The sequence below is a fragment of the Vanessa tameamea genome, chromosome 4, assembly GCF_037043105.1.
Source record: "Vanessa tameamea isolate UH-Manoa-2023 chromosome 4, ilVanTame1 primary haplotype, whole genome shotgun sequence".
NCBI lineage: Eukaryota > Metazoa > Arthropoda > Insecta > Lepidoptera > Nymphalidae > Vanessa > Vanessa tameamea.
The window spans coordinates 14291591-14308113 of record NC_087312.1 but is presented as its reverse complement, the minus strand read 5'-3'; the positions used below and the strand labels follow the sequence as shown (position 1 = coordinate 14308113).

At 38.0% G+C, this 16523-nt stretch overlaps 2 protein-coding genes across 2 annotated transcripts; one reads left to right on the top strand and one right to left on the bottom strand.

The window, feature by feature from the left end:
• Nucleotides 1–990: 990 nt before the first annotated feature.
• On the bottom strand, nt 991–8122 carry LOC113395827 (glutathione hydrolase 7-like). The gene is made up of 10 exons (XM_026633531.2): nt 7755–8122; nt 7576–7633; nt 6156–6319; nt 5482–5633; nt 3568–3771; nt 3058–3194; nt 2713–2893; nt 2195–2308; nt 1598–1728; nt 991–1360 (listed from the first exon to the last, which is right to left on the bottom strand). The coding sequence occupies exons 2-10, from the start codon at nt 7607–7609 to the stop codon at nt 1041–1043; spliced, it is 1437 nt and encodes a 478-aa protein (XP_026489316.2). The 5' UTR covers nt 7610–7633; nt 7755–8122; the 3' UTR covers nt 991–1040.
• Nucleotides 8123–10549: 2427 nt separating this feature from the next.
• LOC113395828 (arrestin homolog) lies at nt 10550–16208 on the top strand. The gene is made up of 8 exons (XM_026633532.2): nt 10550–10742; nt 12247–12437; nt 13688–13866; nt 14144–14279; nt 14653–14810; nt 14932–15075; nt 15465–15594; nt 15721–16208. The coding sequence occupies exons 1-8, from the start codon at nt 10634–10636 to the stop codon at nt 15817–15819; spliced, it is 1146 nt and encodes a 381-aa protein (XP_026489317.1). The 5' UTR covers nt 10550–10633; the 3' UTR covers nt 15820–16208.
• Nucleotides 16209–16523: the final 315 nt, after the last annotated feature.

Genomic DNA, 16523 nt, shown 5'->3' with positions numbered 1-16523 from the left:
TTGTTGATATAAAGATTCAATCTTACCAACACGTAATTGCAGTTCATTCAGTTGACATTGGCTTAATGAATCGCTTAAACTGTTGAGATAGTTAGAAAATACGTTTTTTTATTAAATCTTTCTCCTCTCTTTCGATCATATTGGAAAGTACGTGTTAGGCCTGTAACATAATATTATGTGTTTAACAAAAATTAAAATGTTTTAATTGTAGTTATGGAAAAGTGGAAAGAAAACCTACATACTTTTATTGAATACGTAATTAGGCAAAGATTAAGGAAACTGTTATATAATTGGAATAATTAAACCGTGTTTCTGCTTAAATCTTTAAACAATAAAATAATCTAATTACGCTAAAATTAAATATAAAAGTAGTGGCACTGACCTTTTATAATCACAAATTAAATCTAACTACTACCTGATAACGAGTATGGGTTTCGATAATACAATTAATTATAAACACCATGTTGATAATAATCTTCGTTATCCAAGTTCGTTTCGTTTTCTGATGAAGACAATAATAATTAATATCCGTTTGATTCTTTATTGAAGACAATAATCAATATCCGTCTAATTCTTTATCCGGATCGTTCTAGGACCAATGTTAATATTTTTGTAAAAATTAATAAAGAAAACGATGTTAGTTTTGTGACATAAAATTAATTAAAACAACATTTTTAAATAAAAATAATTATAAATTCTAAAATAAAAATAAATCAATGCAATGAACCTCCTTTTAAAATTTGACAAGTTAATAGCAATAAAAATAGTTTTAACTAAACAGCAGGTATTATACATATAAAATATCCTGTTGAATCAATCTATCTATTAAAAATACCGCATCAAAATCCGTTGTGTAATTTTAAAGATCTAAGCATACACAGCGACAGGCAGCGGTAAGCGAGTTTGTTTTATAACGTGTAGTGATAGAGGCTGAATGCGTTTATTCTTCATAAACGTAAAAAGTAAAGGCGACTAAATACAACGGAACAGTAAAAAGTGCAATAATTTATTAACAACAAATTTAACAAATAATGTAAATATTAGAAACGCGACGCGACTCCGCCGCCGCGGCTGTCGGCGTGCGAGAGGAGAGCGTCCCCGCGCTGCTGTACAAAGTTCAGTGCGGGAAGAGGTATAGAGGCGTTGAGCGTCGGGAGGGTCGCCAGGTCGGGGAGATCGGGCGGTGAGTGTCCGCGCTCCAGCGCTAGCGCCCCCCCGGGCAGCACGACCACTCGTGCGCCCTCCACCGCGTCCACCGCGCCCGCCGCGCCCGCCGCACCCGCGCCGCCGCCGCTCAGCGCGCTCGCTGCGCCCTCCGCTAGCGCAGCGCCGGACTCCGCTCCCATCACGTACCGTGTGCCTATTAACATTAACGAGAATAAAATATTAAAAAAGTATAAAGAAATCCGACGATCATTCTTCTCGGTAAAATCGACATTCCGCCGGTGGTAAGTTTACATTTGGCATAGTCTGTAATATGAAAATTAAAAAGTGCCTACTTGAAAAAAGTATATTTTGATATCGATATTTAATAATATGTTTGTTATATTTTCGGCAAAATGTAGTTAACTTTAATAATAATTGGCAACGCGCGTACCGCACACATGCTGGTCGACGACGATAGCCGGCGCGAGGTCGAGAGGGGCGGTCGGTTCATCGCGCGTCCAGGGTGTGCCGGTTTCACTTTCGGCCGAACCAGCGTCCGACCCGAAAGGCATTGAAAGACCTCTGAAAGTAATAAGATGCAAAAATTCAGTTCGTAAGGATGTCATAGATTTTGACACCTATCATACGATGGTGCTACGAGCTCTTTTTTGATATAAAAACACAAAGAACCCAACATTACAACGTTAGCTTCAGTATTTACGTAAATAATGAATGAATATTCATTAGCAATTCGAGAATATTTATATATTGTATAAATAAAATAAAAATAAAAACTCCGCCGATCTAGTCGAATGTTATCTTGAGGTCGAATGTATAAATATTCACAACTCTATTTAAAGCAACTTGTTATTCCCACGGGCAGCTTTTGTTAATGTTATTCATTAGTTGACTTTATCTGCTCATTATGTTCGGAAACACGCTGAGAAATAATAAGTCGCTTATATTGCTACTCTTTCTGGTCCTCTACTGTCACTCCTAATGTTATAAGCCTTTTCTTAGTATTCATTGAAATAATTGCGATACATACGTGACCAGCGCGGCATACGTGTCGCGCGCGTCGACAACGGCTAAGCCTGAAGCAACGCCGACCGGCGCTTGCGCGCCCGCCGTTTGCCATTGTGTCCTCAGGCTGTCTACCACCCTGGGAAAAGCCACCATTTTTTTATTAAAGTATTTTTTAGCAGACAAATGAGGCCTCTGATGTTCAGTCGTCACCACCGTCGATAGACATGGGTATCATGAGAAATATAATCTAATCCTTAAATCGTCAATGCGCCATAAGACTTGGGAACTTAGATGTTGTCATGTGTATAATATAAGCGACATATATTGTGCACCCGCCATCGCCACGTGAACACAACCATATTATTGGTATTGCTGCTTGGCGGTAGATTATCTGATGAGTGAGATGTACCTACCCGGGCGGGTTCGCACAAAACCCTACATATATGTATAAATATTTTTAGCATGTTTCCATTTTCTCAATACAGCAATGAAGCGAAGGACTAAATAATCCGTGTTGAAGTAATTTAATTGAATCTTCACCCTTTTAGAACATTGCTTGGAGTGATCTGTAAAGAGTCTATGCCGAAGGCAGCATGCAGCGCCTCCGCGGCCAGGGCGCCCCCCGCCCCCGCCGCCCACGCGCGCCACGAGCCCACCGACACGGCGGCCGCGTCGTCCCGCCAGCGGACCGCGCCGTCGCAGGACCACGCCGCGCATAGCTCTATAGTGTGTGCTCTATGTTATTTCAAACACTTTTCTATACTATTTGCTAGTTAATTACGGAACCTTTAAATAATATGACATTAAACAGAAACTATTTGTTTGAAAGTAGTTGTAAGTAAATTAATAATACAAATTAATGATTTAGCCGTAGTCTCGGTGTACCTGCGGTAGTATTCGATTGTAGAGATTCCAAGTAATCAGCTAGAGCTGGTTCAGTGCGATGTGCAGTGGACGTGTATCCGGTTATACCCCGAGATTCTGCTTCCAAAGCAAGGCTCTCGGACACTAGAAAACCCTCCCTGCAATTAGTCGTGTTTTTTCTGAAGTATGTGTTTGGAATTTAAATATTTTATTTCACACTAGCTGAACCTGCGGCTTTACATACGCGAAATTTATAAAACTTTACTCATAGCACACAAACCGTCATCCCCCATTTTACTTCCTCGAGGGGAGAATTAATTAAACAAAGTAGCCTGTGTCCCTGTAACTTAAACAATCTCCATACAAAATTTCATCTAAATCGGTTCAGCAGTTTAAGCGTTAAGAGATAACAGACAGCTACTTTCGCATTTATAATATTATTATAGATATAGATTTTTCGTCAATTTCAGTACCAACTTTAAGGGCTGCTCTATTGAATGAATGGCTTCTTGTCACATGTAGAGAGCCAACCTTGCGAGATCAATTGCCGGTTGTAAAGCCTGTGACCAGGACAGCACCCCGAGCTTCGCGTGCAGAGCAGCCAGAGCGACCAGCAGCCGCGGAGGTCTCGACGTAAGTTGTTTTCCCGATGCCGCGTCTTCGCCGCCCCACTCCACCACTGTCGGCAGCTGAGTCCGCGACGACCTGTACTCCCAGTATACCAAAGACCCGCTCCTGAAATATATTAAAACGAATCTTGTCAATTTTATTTTACCCGTTTGATAATAGAAACTATTTAATTATCTCGTATGGTAGATAAAGGTGTATTTCGTGAATGTTATCATGTTTTAATATGGTCATGTGAAAATTAATCATTCAAATATAAAGTTTAATAAAATCATAATACATCTTTGTGAAGTAACGTACGATCGATAACGTCTTTCTTCCAGTGATAGTGATATACCTTTCAAGTCACTCAATACATGATAGGTCCGTGTAATAGTATCATCTAAACGAATACGGCGAAAAGTAAGATATAGCAGTGAAGGGAAGTAGATATTTCAGAACGACTGAGCCGGCACGCGGTGCGATGGGATCGCCATGATAGACGCGGTGCCGACGCGGCGGCGGGCGATTCCGTTCGGCTGGCTTTCGCTTGCGTTGCGATTCGCCTGCGCCTGGCGCTCTCTCGGAGGCGTCTGATGGAATTGCTCAATGGATCGTAATACCAATTTATAGCCTGCTATTTTGTGCAGCGTCGCCTGGTTAAACTGCATATGTGACTATGTGTCGTGTATGGTTAAAATATTTATATTTCATAACTACTTAGATACCATAAAATAAAAATATGTATCCAATCAAAGAAATGTTATACAAATTACTAGGAAATATGAGTTTACGTATCTAATTTAATGGGTCAATGTTATATTTTGATAATGAACGAAACACGTTTTTGCAAGGCTTAACTCCACGTAACGCCATCTATTAGGAAACTTTAGCAACGCGGACGACTTATAAGAGATTGAAGGTAACAAGAACGTTAAATGAACGTTTGTAACAATATACTCGGATAGGCTACTTCTGATGTTAAATATTGCCGACTAAAATATTACTCACATTATAAGTACGTGCTTAAGTTCATAGAACATTTGGATTATTATAGTGTACTGTTTAGTGTCATGTAGTTCACTAATAACGCAGTTCTACAGAATAAATACAGATGGCGCTGCTGATAAAAAAATTGTAATTTAAATTAAAGTGTCAAGTTGCTCCAGCAGGAAGAAAATGCAGACCTTACTCTGATGATACGAGTTAGTATCTGTCAAGTACTTTTCAATTCACATAAACTTATTTACATATTAGTATGTATAAACCACCACGTTCACGGCAGTGATAGAAAACACGCTGTACTGAAGTGTACGAGTAAAGCGATATACATAGAAAAATATGAATAACGTGAATCAACCAAAACCAACAATCATAAAATCGCAAAACAAGTATATGTATATGGAATTTTAAGACAATTTTTACATTCGGAATTAATGTCATCAAAAGGAAAAGTTAATAAATAAAACCGCTGTGTAAATTTAAATAACACGTAATTAATTGCTTTACTTTAATGCTAATAAGGAGGCTTATGTTATTTAGAATTTCGCTTAGGGTTTTAAAATGGTGATAACATGTAAATATATTATATGAACGTACTACGAACGAACGTCCCTAGCAGTACTTTTTCTAATAATCATACACAATGATTAAAATAAAGTGCAGATTTTCTTTTATCTCAAACTAACATTCAAGGGTGCGATGCTATAATCTAAGAGCTAACAGTAAAAATGTAAAACTAATATAATATAATATACAACCCAAGTGAAATATGTATGTAGTTTTTTTTAAATCAATATAATGTTCACTGCATTGTCTCATAAACAGTGGGGTACGTACGCGTCCAACGACGTACGATGCGGCGCAAGTACAGCGAGGCAAAGGGCGGCGGCTGCTGCGGCGTCCAACGCGCGCCCGCCCGCCCGCAGCGCCGCCGTGCCCGCGCGCGAACACGGCGCGGCCGACGACGACACGGAGCCGTGCGGCACCACCTGACCACGAACATAACATTACATTAAGCGAACAGCTGGATCTAGTTGCTCTATATGATTCGGATCGTCATGAACGTACACCACGCAGAGCATCCTGTCATACCTGTTTTTCATAAAAAAACGTTTAGACTAGTTAATTTACCCTAATAAAGCAATGGACAGCATTCATTTTAGGCGGTAGTGAATATGAGTTATTTGCACCTGTCACTGCACTGCTGTGCCTGCGACACCACGCCGTCGTTCAATATATTTGTGTGTGTATCTTTGTGCATTTTTGCAATGATAGATATTCTATTGTTATAACGAATAATAATTAGTACAAGGTAAGAACATTTCATTCAATGACGCCCCCTACGCGAAGGTTGTCTGGAAGAGATTGCTATTTTAGTAGATAATGAGACCGCCTTTTGTAGCATTTTTTTCCTGTTTTCCTAATTGTTCTTTTCTTTGTTGGAGTACAATAAGTAGGTTTATTATATTGTATTGTATCCGAGTGTACTTGGACTTTGTACGTATACTCGCCTCGTAGTCTCCGTAGTAGATTTGCGTGAGCAGCGCTAGTGTGATGGCGGCGGTGAGCGTGGCGAAAGCTGCGAGAATGAGCCGCGGACCGCCCGCGCAGAGCCGCGTGCTGGTGGAGCCGCTACCCGCTTTCAGTGGGACGTCTTCACGGAGTTCTACGACGCCTGTGGGATTGTTAGCACGTGGATATATAATACGTCTAATACAATACAGTGATAGTTATGAAGGTATTCTTATAGGAGAGAGATTAGATTATAACTGAATGTTATATAATTATGGGATTCCGTTAACAGTAACGACCTGTTACTGTAGAAAGAACGCTAGAAATCAGTGCTCGCTCTTATGATAAATATTTTCAACAAACTCCTCAAATAATAGACACGTGAAGTATGTTCACGAGCAGAAACTTTTGTTAACGTCGTAGATCGGTATCGAATGTTATGTAACAATTTGTATGAAATGAAACGCGAATTTTGTACATCGCAACGATAGTTTACATTGCGCTACGCTTCGCACGGAAATGAAAGATTTTCGTCGAGATAGCCACGGACAGACAAATAGCGAGCGATACCGGACGGCGAGCGGAGGAAACCAGTGCTATTAAAAACACGTGTATTGATTCCTTTCAAAACTTGAAAAAAGGAAACAAGTGGCTTGGGAGTGATTTATCTACACCACACTACACCACACTTCACTGCGCTCGGAGATTTGGAAACAGCCTAACTAGGCTATGCGAGTTTCTGTTACATTCTGTGTTTGTACAAGTTTCGTATTTTATATTTTCAGTTTTGTACCAAACATTAAAGAAGGATGTTTGTAAATATGAACTGAACTAAAGTATTGACATCCCGTCTAATATCCTTTAATTATTATCATAAGAGTATTTAATCGTATAAGTTTATAATTATTGTTATAGACAAACAGTTAAATCGTCTTTACTGAATACTTGCCGTTCTAAAACCATAGAATCGGGCTGTGTTAGGTTAGGTTAGTTTTGGTTACACTTCTATGAGTAATCGTCTCTACAGCCAAACCGAGGAGTTATAGATACATCATACAACACAATCACAATAACATTTAAATAGAGGGTTAGAAACAGCATCTCGAACGTGAACGCGTTTTGTTGAGAATGAAGTAATTGCTTTATAAGTTCTTCTTTGAGTTATTAATATTAAATTAGATATAAAAAATAATAAATAATATTTTAGTCATAAATATTATTACGACCTGGAATGTGTTTCTTGTTTAATTGCTCGTCTTTGAAGAACAAAAAGATTTTGTACAAACTTGAAATATGTATTTACTCTTTAACTAACTACAAAAATCATACGTACAGCATCTATGACTTTAAATCACTTTGTATTATTGTACAAGATTAAAACGTATTAATTATTAAAAAATATATAGAGTTTTGATTTACCTGGAGGCAACTGTAGGTCAGGACTGGATGACATGACACCTGCGGCCGATATGTTATCCTGGAATGTTATTTACTACTTAACATTTTATATAATTTATATTGAAACTCTAGAACGTTTAAATTCATAACTAATTAAAAAAAAAGACACTCTCTTTGAAATGTTAATTATTTTAACGAACCTTGTAATCAAAAGTGAAAGCGCTTAGTCTTGCCTGTCTGGCCTGTCTTGCGATCCAGCCTGCAATCTATCTCGCACACGCAGGCCACATTGCTCAATACGTCCACAACAACAACTGAATAATATAAACAAAAACACTCTGAGTTTTAACTCTCGTGGGGACAAGGTGTCCGTCTCGAGACGTTCGTATTCTTCTAACTGTACTCGGTGGCCGGTAGCTGTAGTTCGCGAGGCGCGGGCGACGGTGCGCGGGAGTCGATGACGTCACCACCGGGCTATGTTTGCCTATGGAGCGCGTTCCTTCGTGTATAATATAGGTTTCGATATTGTTTGTTATAATTACATAGTTAATTATTGTTATATTAAGTGATTAAATTACCAAAATAATTAAATCTACAATGAATGCAATTCCGATTAGGTATCAGTCATCAATTTCTTCTGTAGAAAAGTTATTATATAAAAAGGTGACAAATAACTTTGAGTACATTATGAAGCCGTACTTTTAAACTTAGACGTGTGTCAAGTATGAATGAACATAGCAAGTGGAACAAAATACTGACTTAGAAAGTTTTAGCTATATGTATAACTGTGAGGGATCGATCATAATATTATTGTCTCTGTCAGAAACCTAATGAGTGAAAGAGAATTACGATTTGCGGTCAATGACCGTTACTCGAATGCGCGTGCGCATCTGAGTCATTGTGATGTTCCTCGCTCAAGGTCAATGTCGTGGTGTCCCAGGTGCGAGAGTATGTTGATTAAAAATACTTATGTTTAGTAAACCAGCTTTTATTAATATTTAAAGTCATAAAAAATACTAGTAAATTGGCGAATCTGGGTATTGAATGTTAATACCCAGATTTTACTCGTTTAATATTATTCGTTTCTAAATATGGATACAATTATATTTTTTTTAATTCGTTGGTAATAAATTCAACATAACAAGACAGGAAAGTCGAAACTCACAGCAGGACACGAACGTGAAATGTCAAAATGTGTCGCATGAATTAACCTATTGTATAAGTATTTAGAATCAATTTGCATGTAATATGTATCTATGTGTTAAGTATAACCCTCTTGTAAAAATTATAAAAATATAACTATCTCACCCACCCACTCATCAGATTCTACCGCCAGACAGCAGTACTCAGTATTTACAGTTGTGTCCCGGTTTGAAGGATGAGTGAGCCAGTGTAACTACAGGCACGAAGGATATAACATCTTAGTTCCCAAGGTTGGTGGCGCATTGGCGATGTAAGGAATAATTAATATTTCTTACAGCGCCATTGTTTATGGGCGGTGGTGACCACTTACCATCAGGTGGCTTATTTACTCGTCCGCCAATATATACCATAAAATAAAAAATATTCGAGGTACTGAGCCTAAAGTATCTTTTCAAGGTAAATACGTTTTATTTATATTGATACAGGATAAATAATAAATTTAATCGTATGCAAGTAATTATGTAATGAAAACAAAACAGTTATTGTTTTGTTGAACTGTGCTGATCCTGCTAGTATTTCTCGGTAGGTTCACATTCCGAACAGGCGCTACACTTCAGTCAAGGTGCATATTTAACATACTTTTCTCGATTATTTCGCATATTTTATTTGTTTCGTGACGTTTAATTGTCACTCCAAAGCATCGGTCGTAAACCATAGTGTAGTTGTTGACGATGTTATTGCGAGCATTTCATAAAAACAGATTTCGGGTTCAAGAGTCAGGCATCGCATCCACCGCAAGGTGTCCACTATTGGACGAAGACCCTCCCCGGGCACTTCCACCATGGCCGGTCTTGCGCTATTTATTCAACGGCTTCCCGGGACCCTTAGGTTTTGTAGGGTCTTTCAGCAGCTGTCAGTTCTGCGTGCAATGTGCTTAGCCCGGTACCACCCCTATAACCAATTCTTCGGGCTATGACAGTTATTTAGATCGCCGGAAAACTCCAATCATAGCCTTCTCCAGTACTCTCTGTGTGACCTTGAGACTTTATGAGGCTCATAGTAAGCGATCACGTCTCTGATCCGTACGTCATCACTAGCAACATTTAAGGTTTTTGGCAAAAAATAATATTATTCATGAACTCGTAATAATATTATTAAAGGTTCGATGAAGTCGCATTTTCGAATGCCATGCCAATCATAGTCGTCTGGAAGTCTCGTTTTTCTGATAACATTACAGAATAGATGCGACGCGGCGCTGGCCCTTGACCGACTTCCGAGGGTTTACGATAAAGCGATGACTTTATTTATTCCCTATCCATCGCTTATTGAGTATGCGGCTTTACGAGCCGCCTCCGTTCGATTGATACGATTTTTCAATTTACAGTAAAGCTTCTACGTGTTTATATATCGCGCCGTATCAGGACTTTCGGAATGTTTTAATGATAACATTTATGGCTTTGAGTTGATTGAAGCAACCCTAAACAAATTGTCGCTCGCTTATACGAGCAGCACTCGCATTATTGAATACAAACGAAATACAAAGCTAACGATCACGACGTCAAAATTAATATAACAAAATTAATTAGAAGTCTTTCAGTTCAACTGAAATCAGTAACTAGAAAATAGCGCTTGTTCAGAGAATTTCTTCGTCGAATATAATTGGCTTACGAAAGGAATGCAAATTGTTCAGTGATTTACTTTTAAAGAGATTAAGATATTTACTGTTCGCGTACCAAACGGCGGCGCTGCTCCACGTGGTGGTCTCGACACGCGGCGCACGCTCACGTGTCAGTAATGAGACAAATGAGATTACCGCGATTTAGAAGCCTCGCACACAAATAATCCTCTATATATCGCAGCGGGACCGTGCCCTCGCCGCATTCACTGCTCGAGCGTGAAGAATTTTACAAGTTTTCAAGTGCTTTTCATATACAAAATGGTGTATAATTTTAAAGTGTTTAAAAAATGTTCGCCCAATGGAAAGCTCACGCTGTATATGGGAAAACGGGACTTCGTCGATCACATCTCTTACGTGGAACCAATAGGTCTGCTTTTAAGCTGAAGGCTATTTATACATATTCTCTTTTCAAACCCTTCTGTGTGTCGAATTTGAAGTGGATCAGTTGTGTTGTAAGGATTGTAAAAAAGAAATTAATTTCTCTAACTTTGAATGCATACTTAAACGAAAATTTGAAGCCTATTGTTTAACATAACCTAAATTTTCATTTTATTTTTATAATTTTGATTACATTTTACTTACATCCTATCGCATAAGGTAAATAAATAAATGGTCGGATTGCCGTGAACCAGCGGAAGATATTACAGACGTTATCCTCCTCATTGATTCCAGTGTGTCTTTTACTGTTAGTGGAACGCGTCCAAAAACAAAATGAAATCGGTGCAGGACAGTGGCCCAGGTTTGATCGTGTCCAATCGCGTCGACTAACTGTGCAACAGCTGCATGCGTCCATTAGCCTGGGACGAGCGCAATAATCCCCCTCCCCTTCCATCTAACAGATAGGACTTTAATAGCACTATCAACTTATACCTGCTCCACGGTTCCACCAGTGCTTACTCAGTGCTTTTAACAAATTGCTCCTGAACTGCATTTCGATTCGAATTTATCACAACAACCGGCAAAAGATTACCGCCGGATAGTGTTTTCTTGAGAAATCGTTTTGTAGTACCCATCACAAGCACGAACACTACTTTTAACGTAGCTGATAGCTTTTTTAAATCGATTTGTTATTAGCTCGATGCATAAGAAATGTGATATTCGTCACATAAGAGACTAAAAGATTTTTATCGATTGCATATAAAAACCCCAAAACTAGGAAGTAGCTAGTCGACGTAAACTAAACTAAGATGCCGTACACGCTAAATTAATGCTGTCTGCCAAGGATTGGACTGCCAATCTTTGGTTGAGTTTCTTGTAATCTATTAACTGAGCCATTTCATCTCCTTTTAACTGCCAGTTCAATCAGTTAGTATATAAATCGGTAACCATACAAAATAAAATAAATAATTAATTATCATTTCATAATTTAATTTATAATTATTCTACACTGCACGTACATTGTAAATTCATTTTATTGTAATTCTATTCTTTGTTATATTTATAATATAAGAAGGCAAATGGAAAAAAGATTCAGCTGGTAAGTGGTCACCGCCGCTAATAGACATGAGTGCTGTAAGAAATATTAAAGTTTGGGGACTAGGATATTGTGTGCCTAAATATTGTTGTTTGGCGGTAGAATATCTGAGTGGGTGGAACCTAGGCAGACAGGCGTCCATAAAGTCCTAATGCAAAGTAATTTGAGGTATATTATGTCGGGGTAACGCCGGATTAGGGGAAGACTATATTTTCAAAATAACTATAACAAATTACTTAGTGGTTCAGTCAGTGCACTATAAATTACTAATACTTAGTACTTAGAAAGTACTTCTATTATGATGCGAACTTACCCCGACAGGTGTTATATTATTAAATGTTGTTTTTAGAATCACGTATTCTTAGTCAAAGTCTCACACAAAATTCTATAATAACAGATGGCATTGTGGTCGTGGACGAGGAGTACGTCCGGGACCGGCGCGTGTTCGCGCAAGTCGTCTGCACTTTCCGTTACGGCCGCGAGGAGGATGAGATCATGGGGCTCTCTTTCTATAAGGAGCTATACTTGGCCTCGGAGCAGATCTACCCCCCACTTGAGAAGAGATCCTATGAACTTACCCGCACGCAGGTACCTTAAATATATATTTTTGCTGAGAACGTATGTACAAGGATGGTATAATTAGTACTATTACTCTGGTGTCGCATATGACTGGCAAAGCTCGCCCAACTAATCATGATCGAAAACATAGTCTTTTCGAAACATTTCGAGCAGTCCCCACAAATGAAGGTGGTTATAATAACATGAGCTCTTACTTTTCATTTAATTCTAATATATTGGATATGTATAATATAATTTAAATGGGTCCATATACGTCCATAAACAAATATAATAGCTTAACCATATCAATATAAAAACCAGGATTATATTCTGGTACTAAGTTATTTTTGAAATATACGTACATTACCCGTTAATATCCCGTTCATGGGTTAAGGTATTCCCTCTTCTGAGAAAAAGGAAAAAAAAGGGTTTGGAATTTATTCTCCCACGCTGCTCTAATGCAAATCTGATCTGCAGATTTTCACCCACATGCAGGTGTCTACAATGTATAACATTATCCACCGAGATGAAAATAAATATAATACAAAAAATCACATTAAATGTGAGCCATGTTTGCTCGAGTATAAACTTAAACATTCAAGTAAGATTACGTGTTGTAATGTTCATCTGTTCATGTATGATAGATATTATTGACTAGGAAACGAAATTGCTTTACAACGCAGCTTTGGAATCATGAAGTTACAACGAACCCACTGTCGAAATTTAATAATTAACCCCATTACCGCTTCGTATTAACAAGCTGCGCTAGTAGTAATTAGATCAGTCCCGAGCGAGCTCCGCTGCGGGCAAATCAAATCCTTTTGGGATTAGTGCTGCCTCCTTCTCCGTCGTCCCATCCGACGTCGTGAGCAATCAGCGAGACTGCCGGGACGCTGTTGTTCAAATATTAACTATAACTTCACTTTTCAAACAGACAAACAACACTCGGAATCCTCTAGTCGTCGGCAGTGTGAATTTCGAAAGCTATTTAATCGACGAGAACTTATTTGACTATCTTCTGTTGTAGCGACACGAACACTCGTTTTAAGCTTAAACTTTCTATTTTATATTTACCTACAACATTTAAAATGTATTAGTGACAATATTGTATAAGGTTATATGTTATTAAGAATCTAAATACTGACATGTTAATGCAATATCTGCACGTAAAGTTATGGTTATAGATCTAGACATACTAATTCTGTACAATATAGATTTCCTAATATTATTAAAATCAATGATTTATTATAATGTTTATAAAAATGAATTGTTCGATACAGGAGCGCCTTGTGAAGAAGTTGGGCGATTGGGCGCTGCCGTTCCGGCTGACGTTACCGGCGGGAGCGCCCGGCTCGGTGACACTGCAACCCGGCTTGGAGGACGAAGGAGAGCCGTGTGGCGTGCACTACTATGTTAAACTTTTTGTTGGTGAAACAGAAATCGATCGATCGCACCGCAGGTCAGTCGGTAGATACAGTTACACGGTTGGGAAAAATTGGCATTCTAGTCTGAAGATATTTTAATGAGTAAGTAAGGCAGTTGTTAACGTTGCAATCTGCGTTTCTATAAAGTCAATGGGAATATACTTAATTTTTTATATCTCATGAGACCTATTAATAGGTCTTGGCCTTTTTTATGTATAATCGTTTTGTAATGTCAAAAGGTTAATGATATTTTTGTTCATTAATTAGTAACACTTTATACGATTACTTTAAAATGTATAAATAACTAACCAGGAGCACGGTGGCGTTGGGTATCCGCAAGGTGCAGTTCGCACCGGACAAGCCCGGCCCCCAGCCGTGCACGTTGGTTCGCAAAGATTTTGTGCTTTCGCCGGGGCAGCTTGAACTCGAGTTGACTCTCGACAAACAGGTAAAAGAAACAATTACACCAATGATACGCGTGACACGGTGATTGCATGGTTTCTTAATACCAGAACTAACAAAGACAAACAAACTTGTAATTATTAAAGAAAATCGTTAAAAGTTTAATAAAGTACAAAGTTAAAATGATAAAGTTTTTAGTTCTGTTGTTATTTAAGACTAACCTTAATAAACATTTTCTCAGTATTAATTAAAATATGATATACATGGTGTACATTTCATCTTAAATTGTAAATAGAGCGAAGATAATATGATATTGCAAAGTAATCTTTAATTTCATGATGTTTTCAACAATTAGTTTATTGAGCCGAAGAAGCTCAGACCTTTTTGTGCGAGAATGTATAACATGTTGCTGGTTACAGTTGTATATTCACGGGGAGACAGTGGCGGTGAACATCAGCATACGCAACCACAGCAACAAGGTGGTGAAGAAGATTAAGGCGAGTATTTTACAGTCCGTCGACATCGTGCTCTTCCAGAATGGCCAGTACCGAAATGTTGTCACCGGTGTAGAGACACAGTAAGTATTCTAAAAAGTTCATTTCTCTCTATTTTTTTCTTTGAAAATCGATATAGAATTAATTTAAGTACCGACAACTTGATCAGTGCTATACAAAATCATGTTTCATTGTCGATTACAGAGACGGATGTCCGCTCCAACCCGGTGCTAACATGCAGAAAGTAGTCCAACTGAGGCCAACGCTGGGTCCACTGCGCGACCGTCGTGGACTCGCGTTAGATGCACAGCTCAAGCGACAGGAAACTACGCTCGCTTCAACAACCCTGTAAGTAAATTTCCGAAGTAACACTTTTTAAACAATATTGAAAAATTTGGTGCTAGTCCGTCTGGGTATATTTTTATGTCAAAATAGGTACTGTCTACTCATGAAATATTGCCAAACAGAAATCCTAGTATTGCTGTGTTCCGGTTTGAAGGGTGAATGAATAAGTGTAACTACAAGAAACATAATATCTTAGATCCCGGAGTCGATGGTGCATTGACTATATGACAGATGGTATATATGTCTCAGTGTCAATGTCTATGTGGTAGGTGACCTTTTAACTTCGGGCGACCCATGGGTCAGTCTGCCTAAAGTGTTGTTGATTGTGTTTATAAATTTACAAACAAGAATTCGTATAAGACGAATGTTTAACCATGGCTTATTTTTCTGAGATTACTGGACCCGGAGCAGCGTGACGCGTTCGGTATCGTGGTGAGCTACAGCGTCAAAGTTAAGCTTTACCTCGGCGCTCTTGGGGGCGAGCTGAGCGCGGAGCTACCCTTCATTCTGATGCATCCCAAGGTTAGTCTTTAAAAATGTTTAGTGTTTATATTAATTTGTGACGAATATAAAGTTTATAGATTGTTTTTTTTAGATTGCTTTCTTGTCTGTTTGTTTGTTACATGTAATCTATATTGTTGTCACCAGGAGGGTCGCTTGAAATTAGTGCAGGCGGACAGTGAGGCAGATGTAGAGATGTTCAGGCAGGACACCGTGCTCCATCAAGAGAGCGTCGAAGTTTACTAACATATCCTCAGTATATCCATATGATATACGAGTACATATTTACACAAACACGAAGGAAATTACACATATTAACCACAAAAAAATAATAATTTTGAAATACTTTTTCGCTTTTCGAATTTTATCGTGTATTATTATGGAATAGTAGTTGATAGATATATGTATAATGTATATTAGGTAATATTATAGTACTTTAGTTAATAAGATCGGTTATTATAGCAATAGCGTTAAGGATTATAAAGTACTCGCAAGAAATATATTTAATATTGTTGAGTATCAAATATTTTAGACAATAATTTTTAGTTAGAATAAACTAACTAGCTTTGAAACTGGAAAATATTTGTCAAAAAGTTTTAAAATCAACTCTCTAATAAATATTGAATGGCAGAAAATTGTTTCATTTTGAGTAAAAGGATGTCCATACATTTATCAAGCTGATCAAGTGAAATTCGAAAAGTTATTAAACAATGCGATGATATTTGAAATTAGAATATAAAATAGACTTTGTGTTTAGGACAACAATAAGGTGCCTTTTCGTTTAATATAGCAAAAGAGCTTATTAAATATTTCTAAATATAGGCGCTACACTTTCGTTAGAATCGCTTAACGTAATAACAAAATAATTGTAAGTCTCAAAGAAGTCAAATAAAATCAAAATATTCTTTAGTGAAGTAAGCTTATTAAAGCACTTTTCAAATCGTCGTGTT

Excerpts from the sequence above, each read along its gene's own strand:
- LOC113395827 (XM_026633531.2), bottom strand. The coding sequence starts at position 7,609 with ATGTCATCCAGTCCTGACCTACAGTTGCCTCCAG. Across the intron at positions 3,195-3,567 it reads CCGGCAATTGATCTCGCAAG|GGAGGGTTTTCTAGTGTCCG; the intron begins GTTGGCTCTCTA and ends GACTAATTGCAG. Across the intron at positions 2,309-2,712 it reads CCAAGCAATGTTCTAAAAGG|GGTGGTAGACAGCCTGAGGA; the intron begins GTGAAGATTCAA and ends GGCTTTTCCCAG.
- LOC113395828 (XM_026633532.2), top strand. The coding sequence starts at position 10,634 with ATGGTGTATAATTTTAAAGTGTTTAAAAAATGTTCGCCCAATGGAAAG. Across the intron at positions 14,811-14,931 it reads GTCACCGGTGTAGAGACACA|AGACGGATGTCCGCTCCAAC; the intron begins GTAAGTATTCTA and ends TGTCGATTACAG. Across the intron at positions 15,595-15,720 it reads TCATTCTGATGCATCCCAAG|GAGGGTCGCTTGAAATTAGT; the intron begins GTTAGTCTTTAA and ends TGTTGTCACCAG.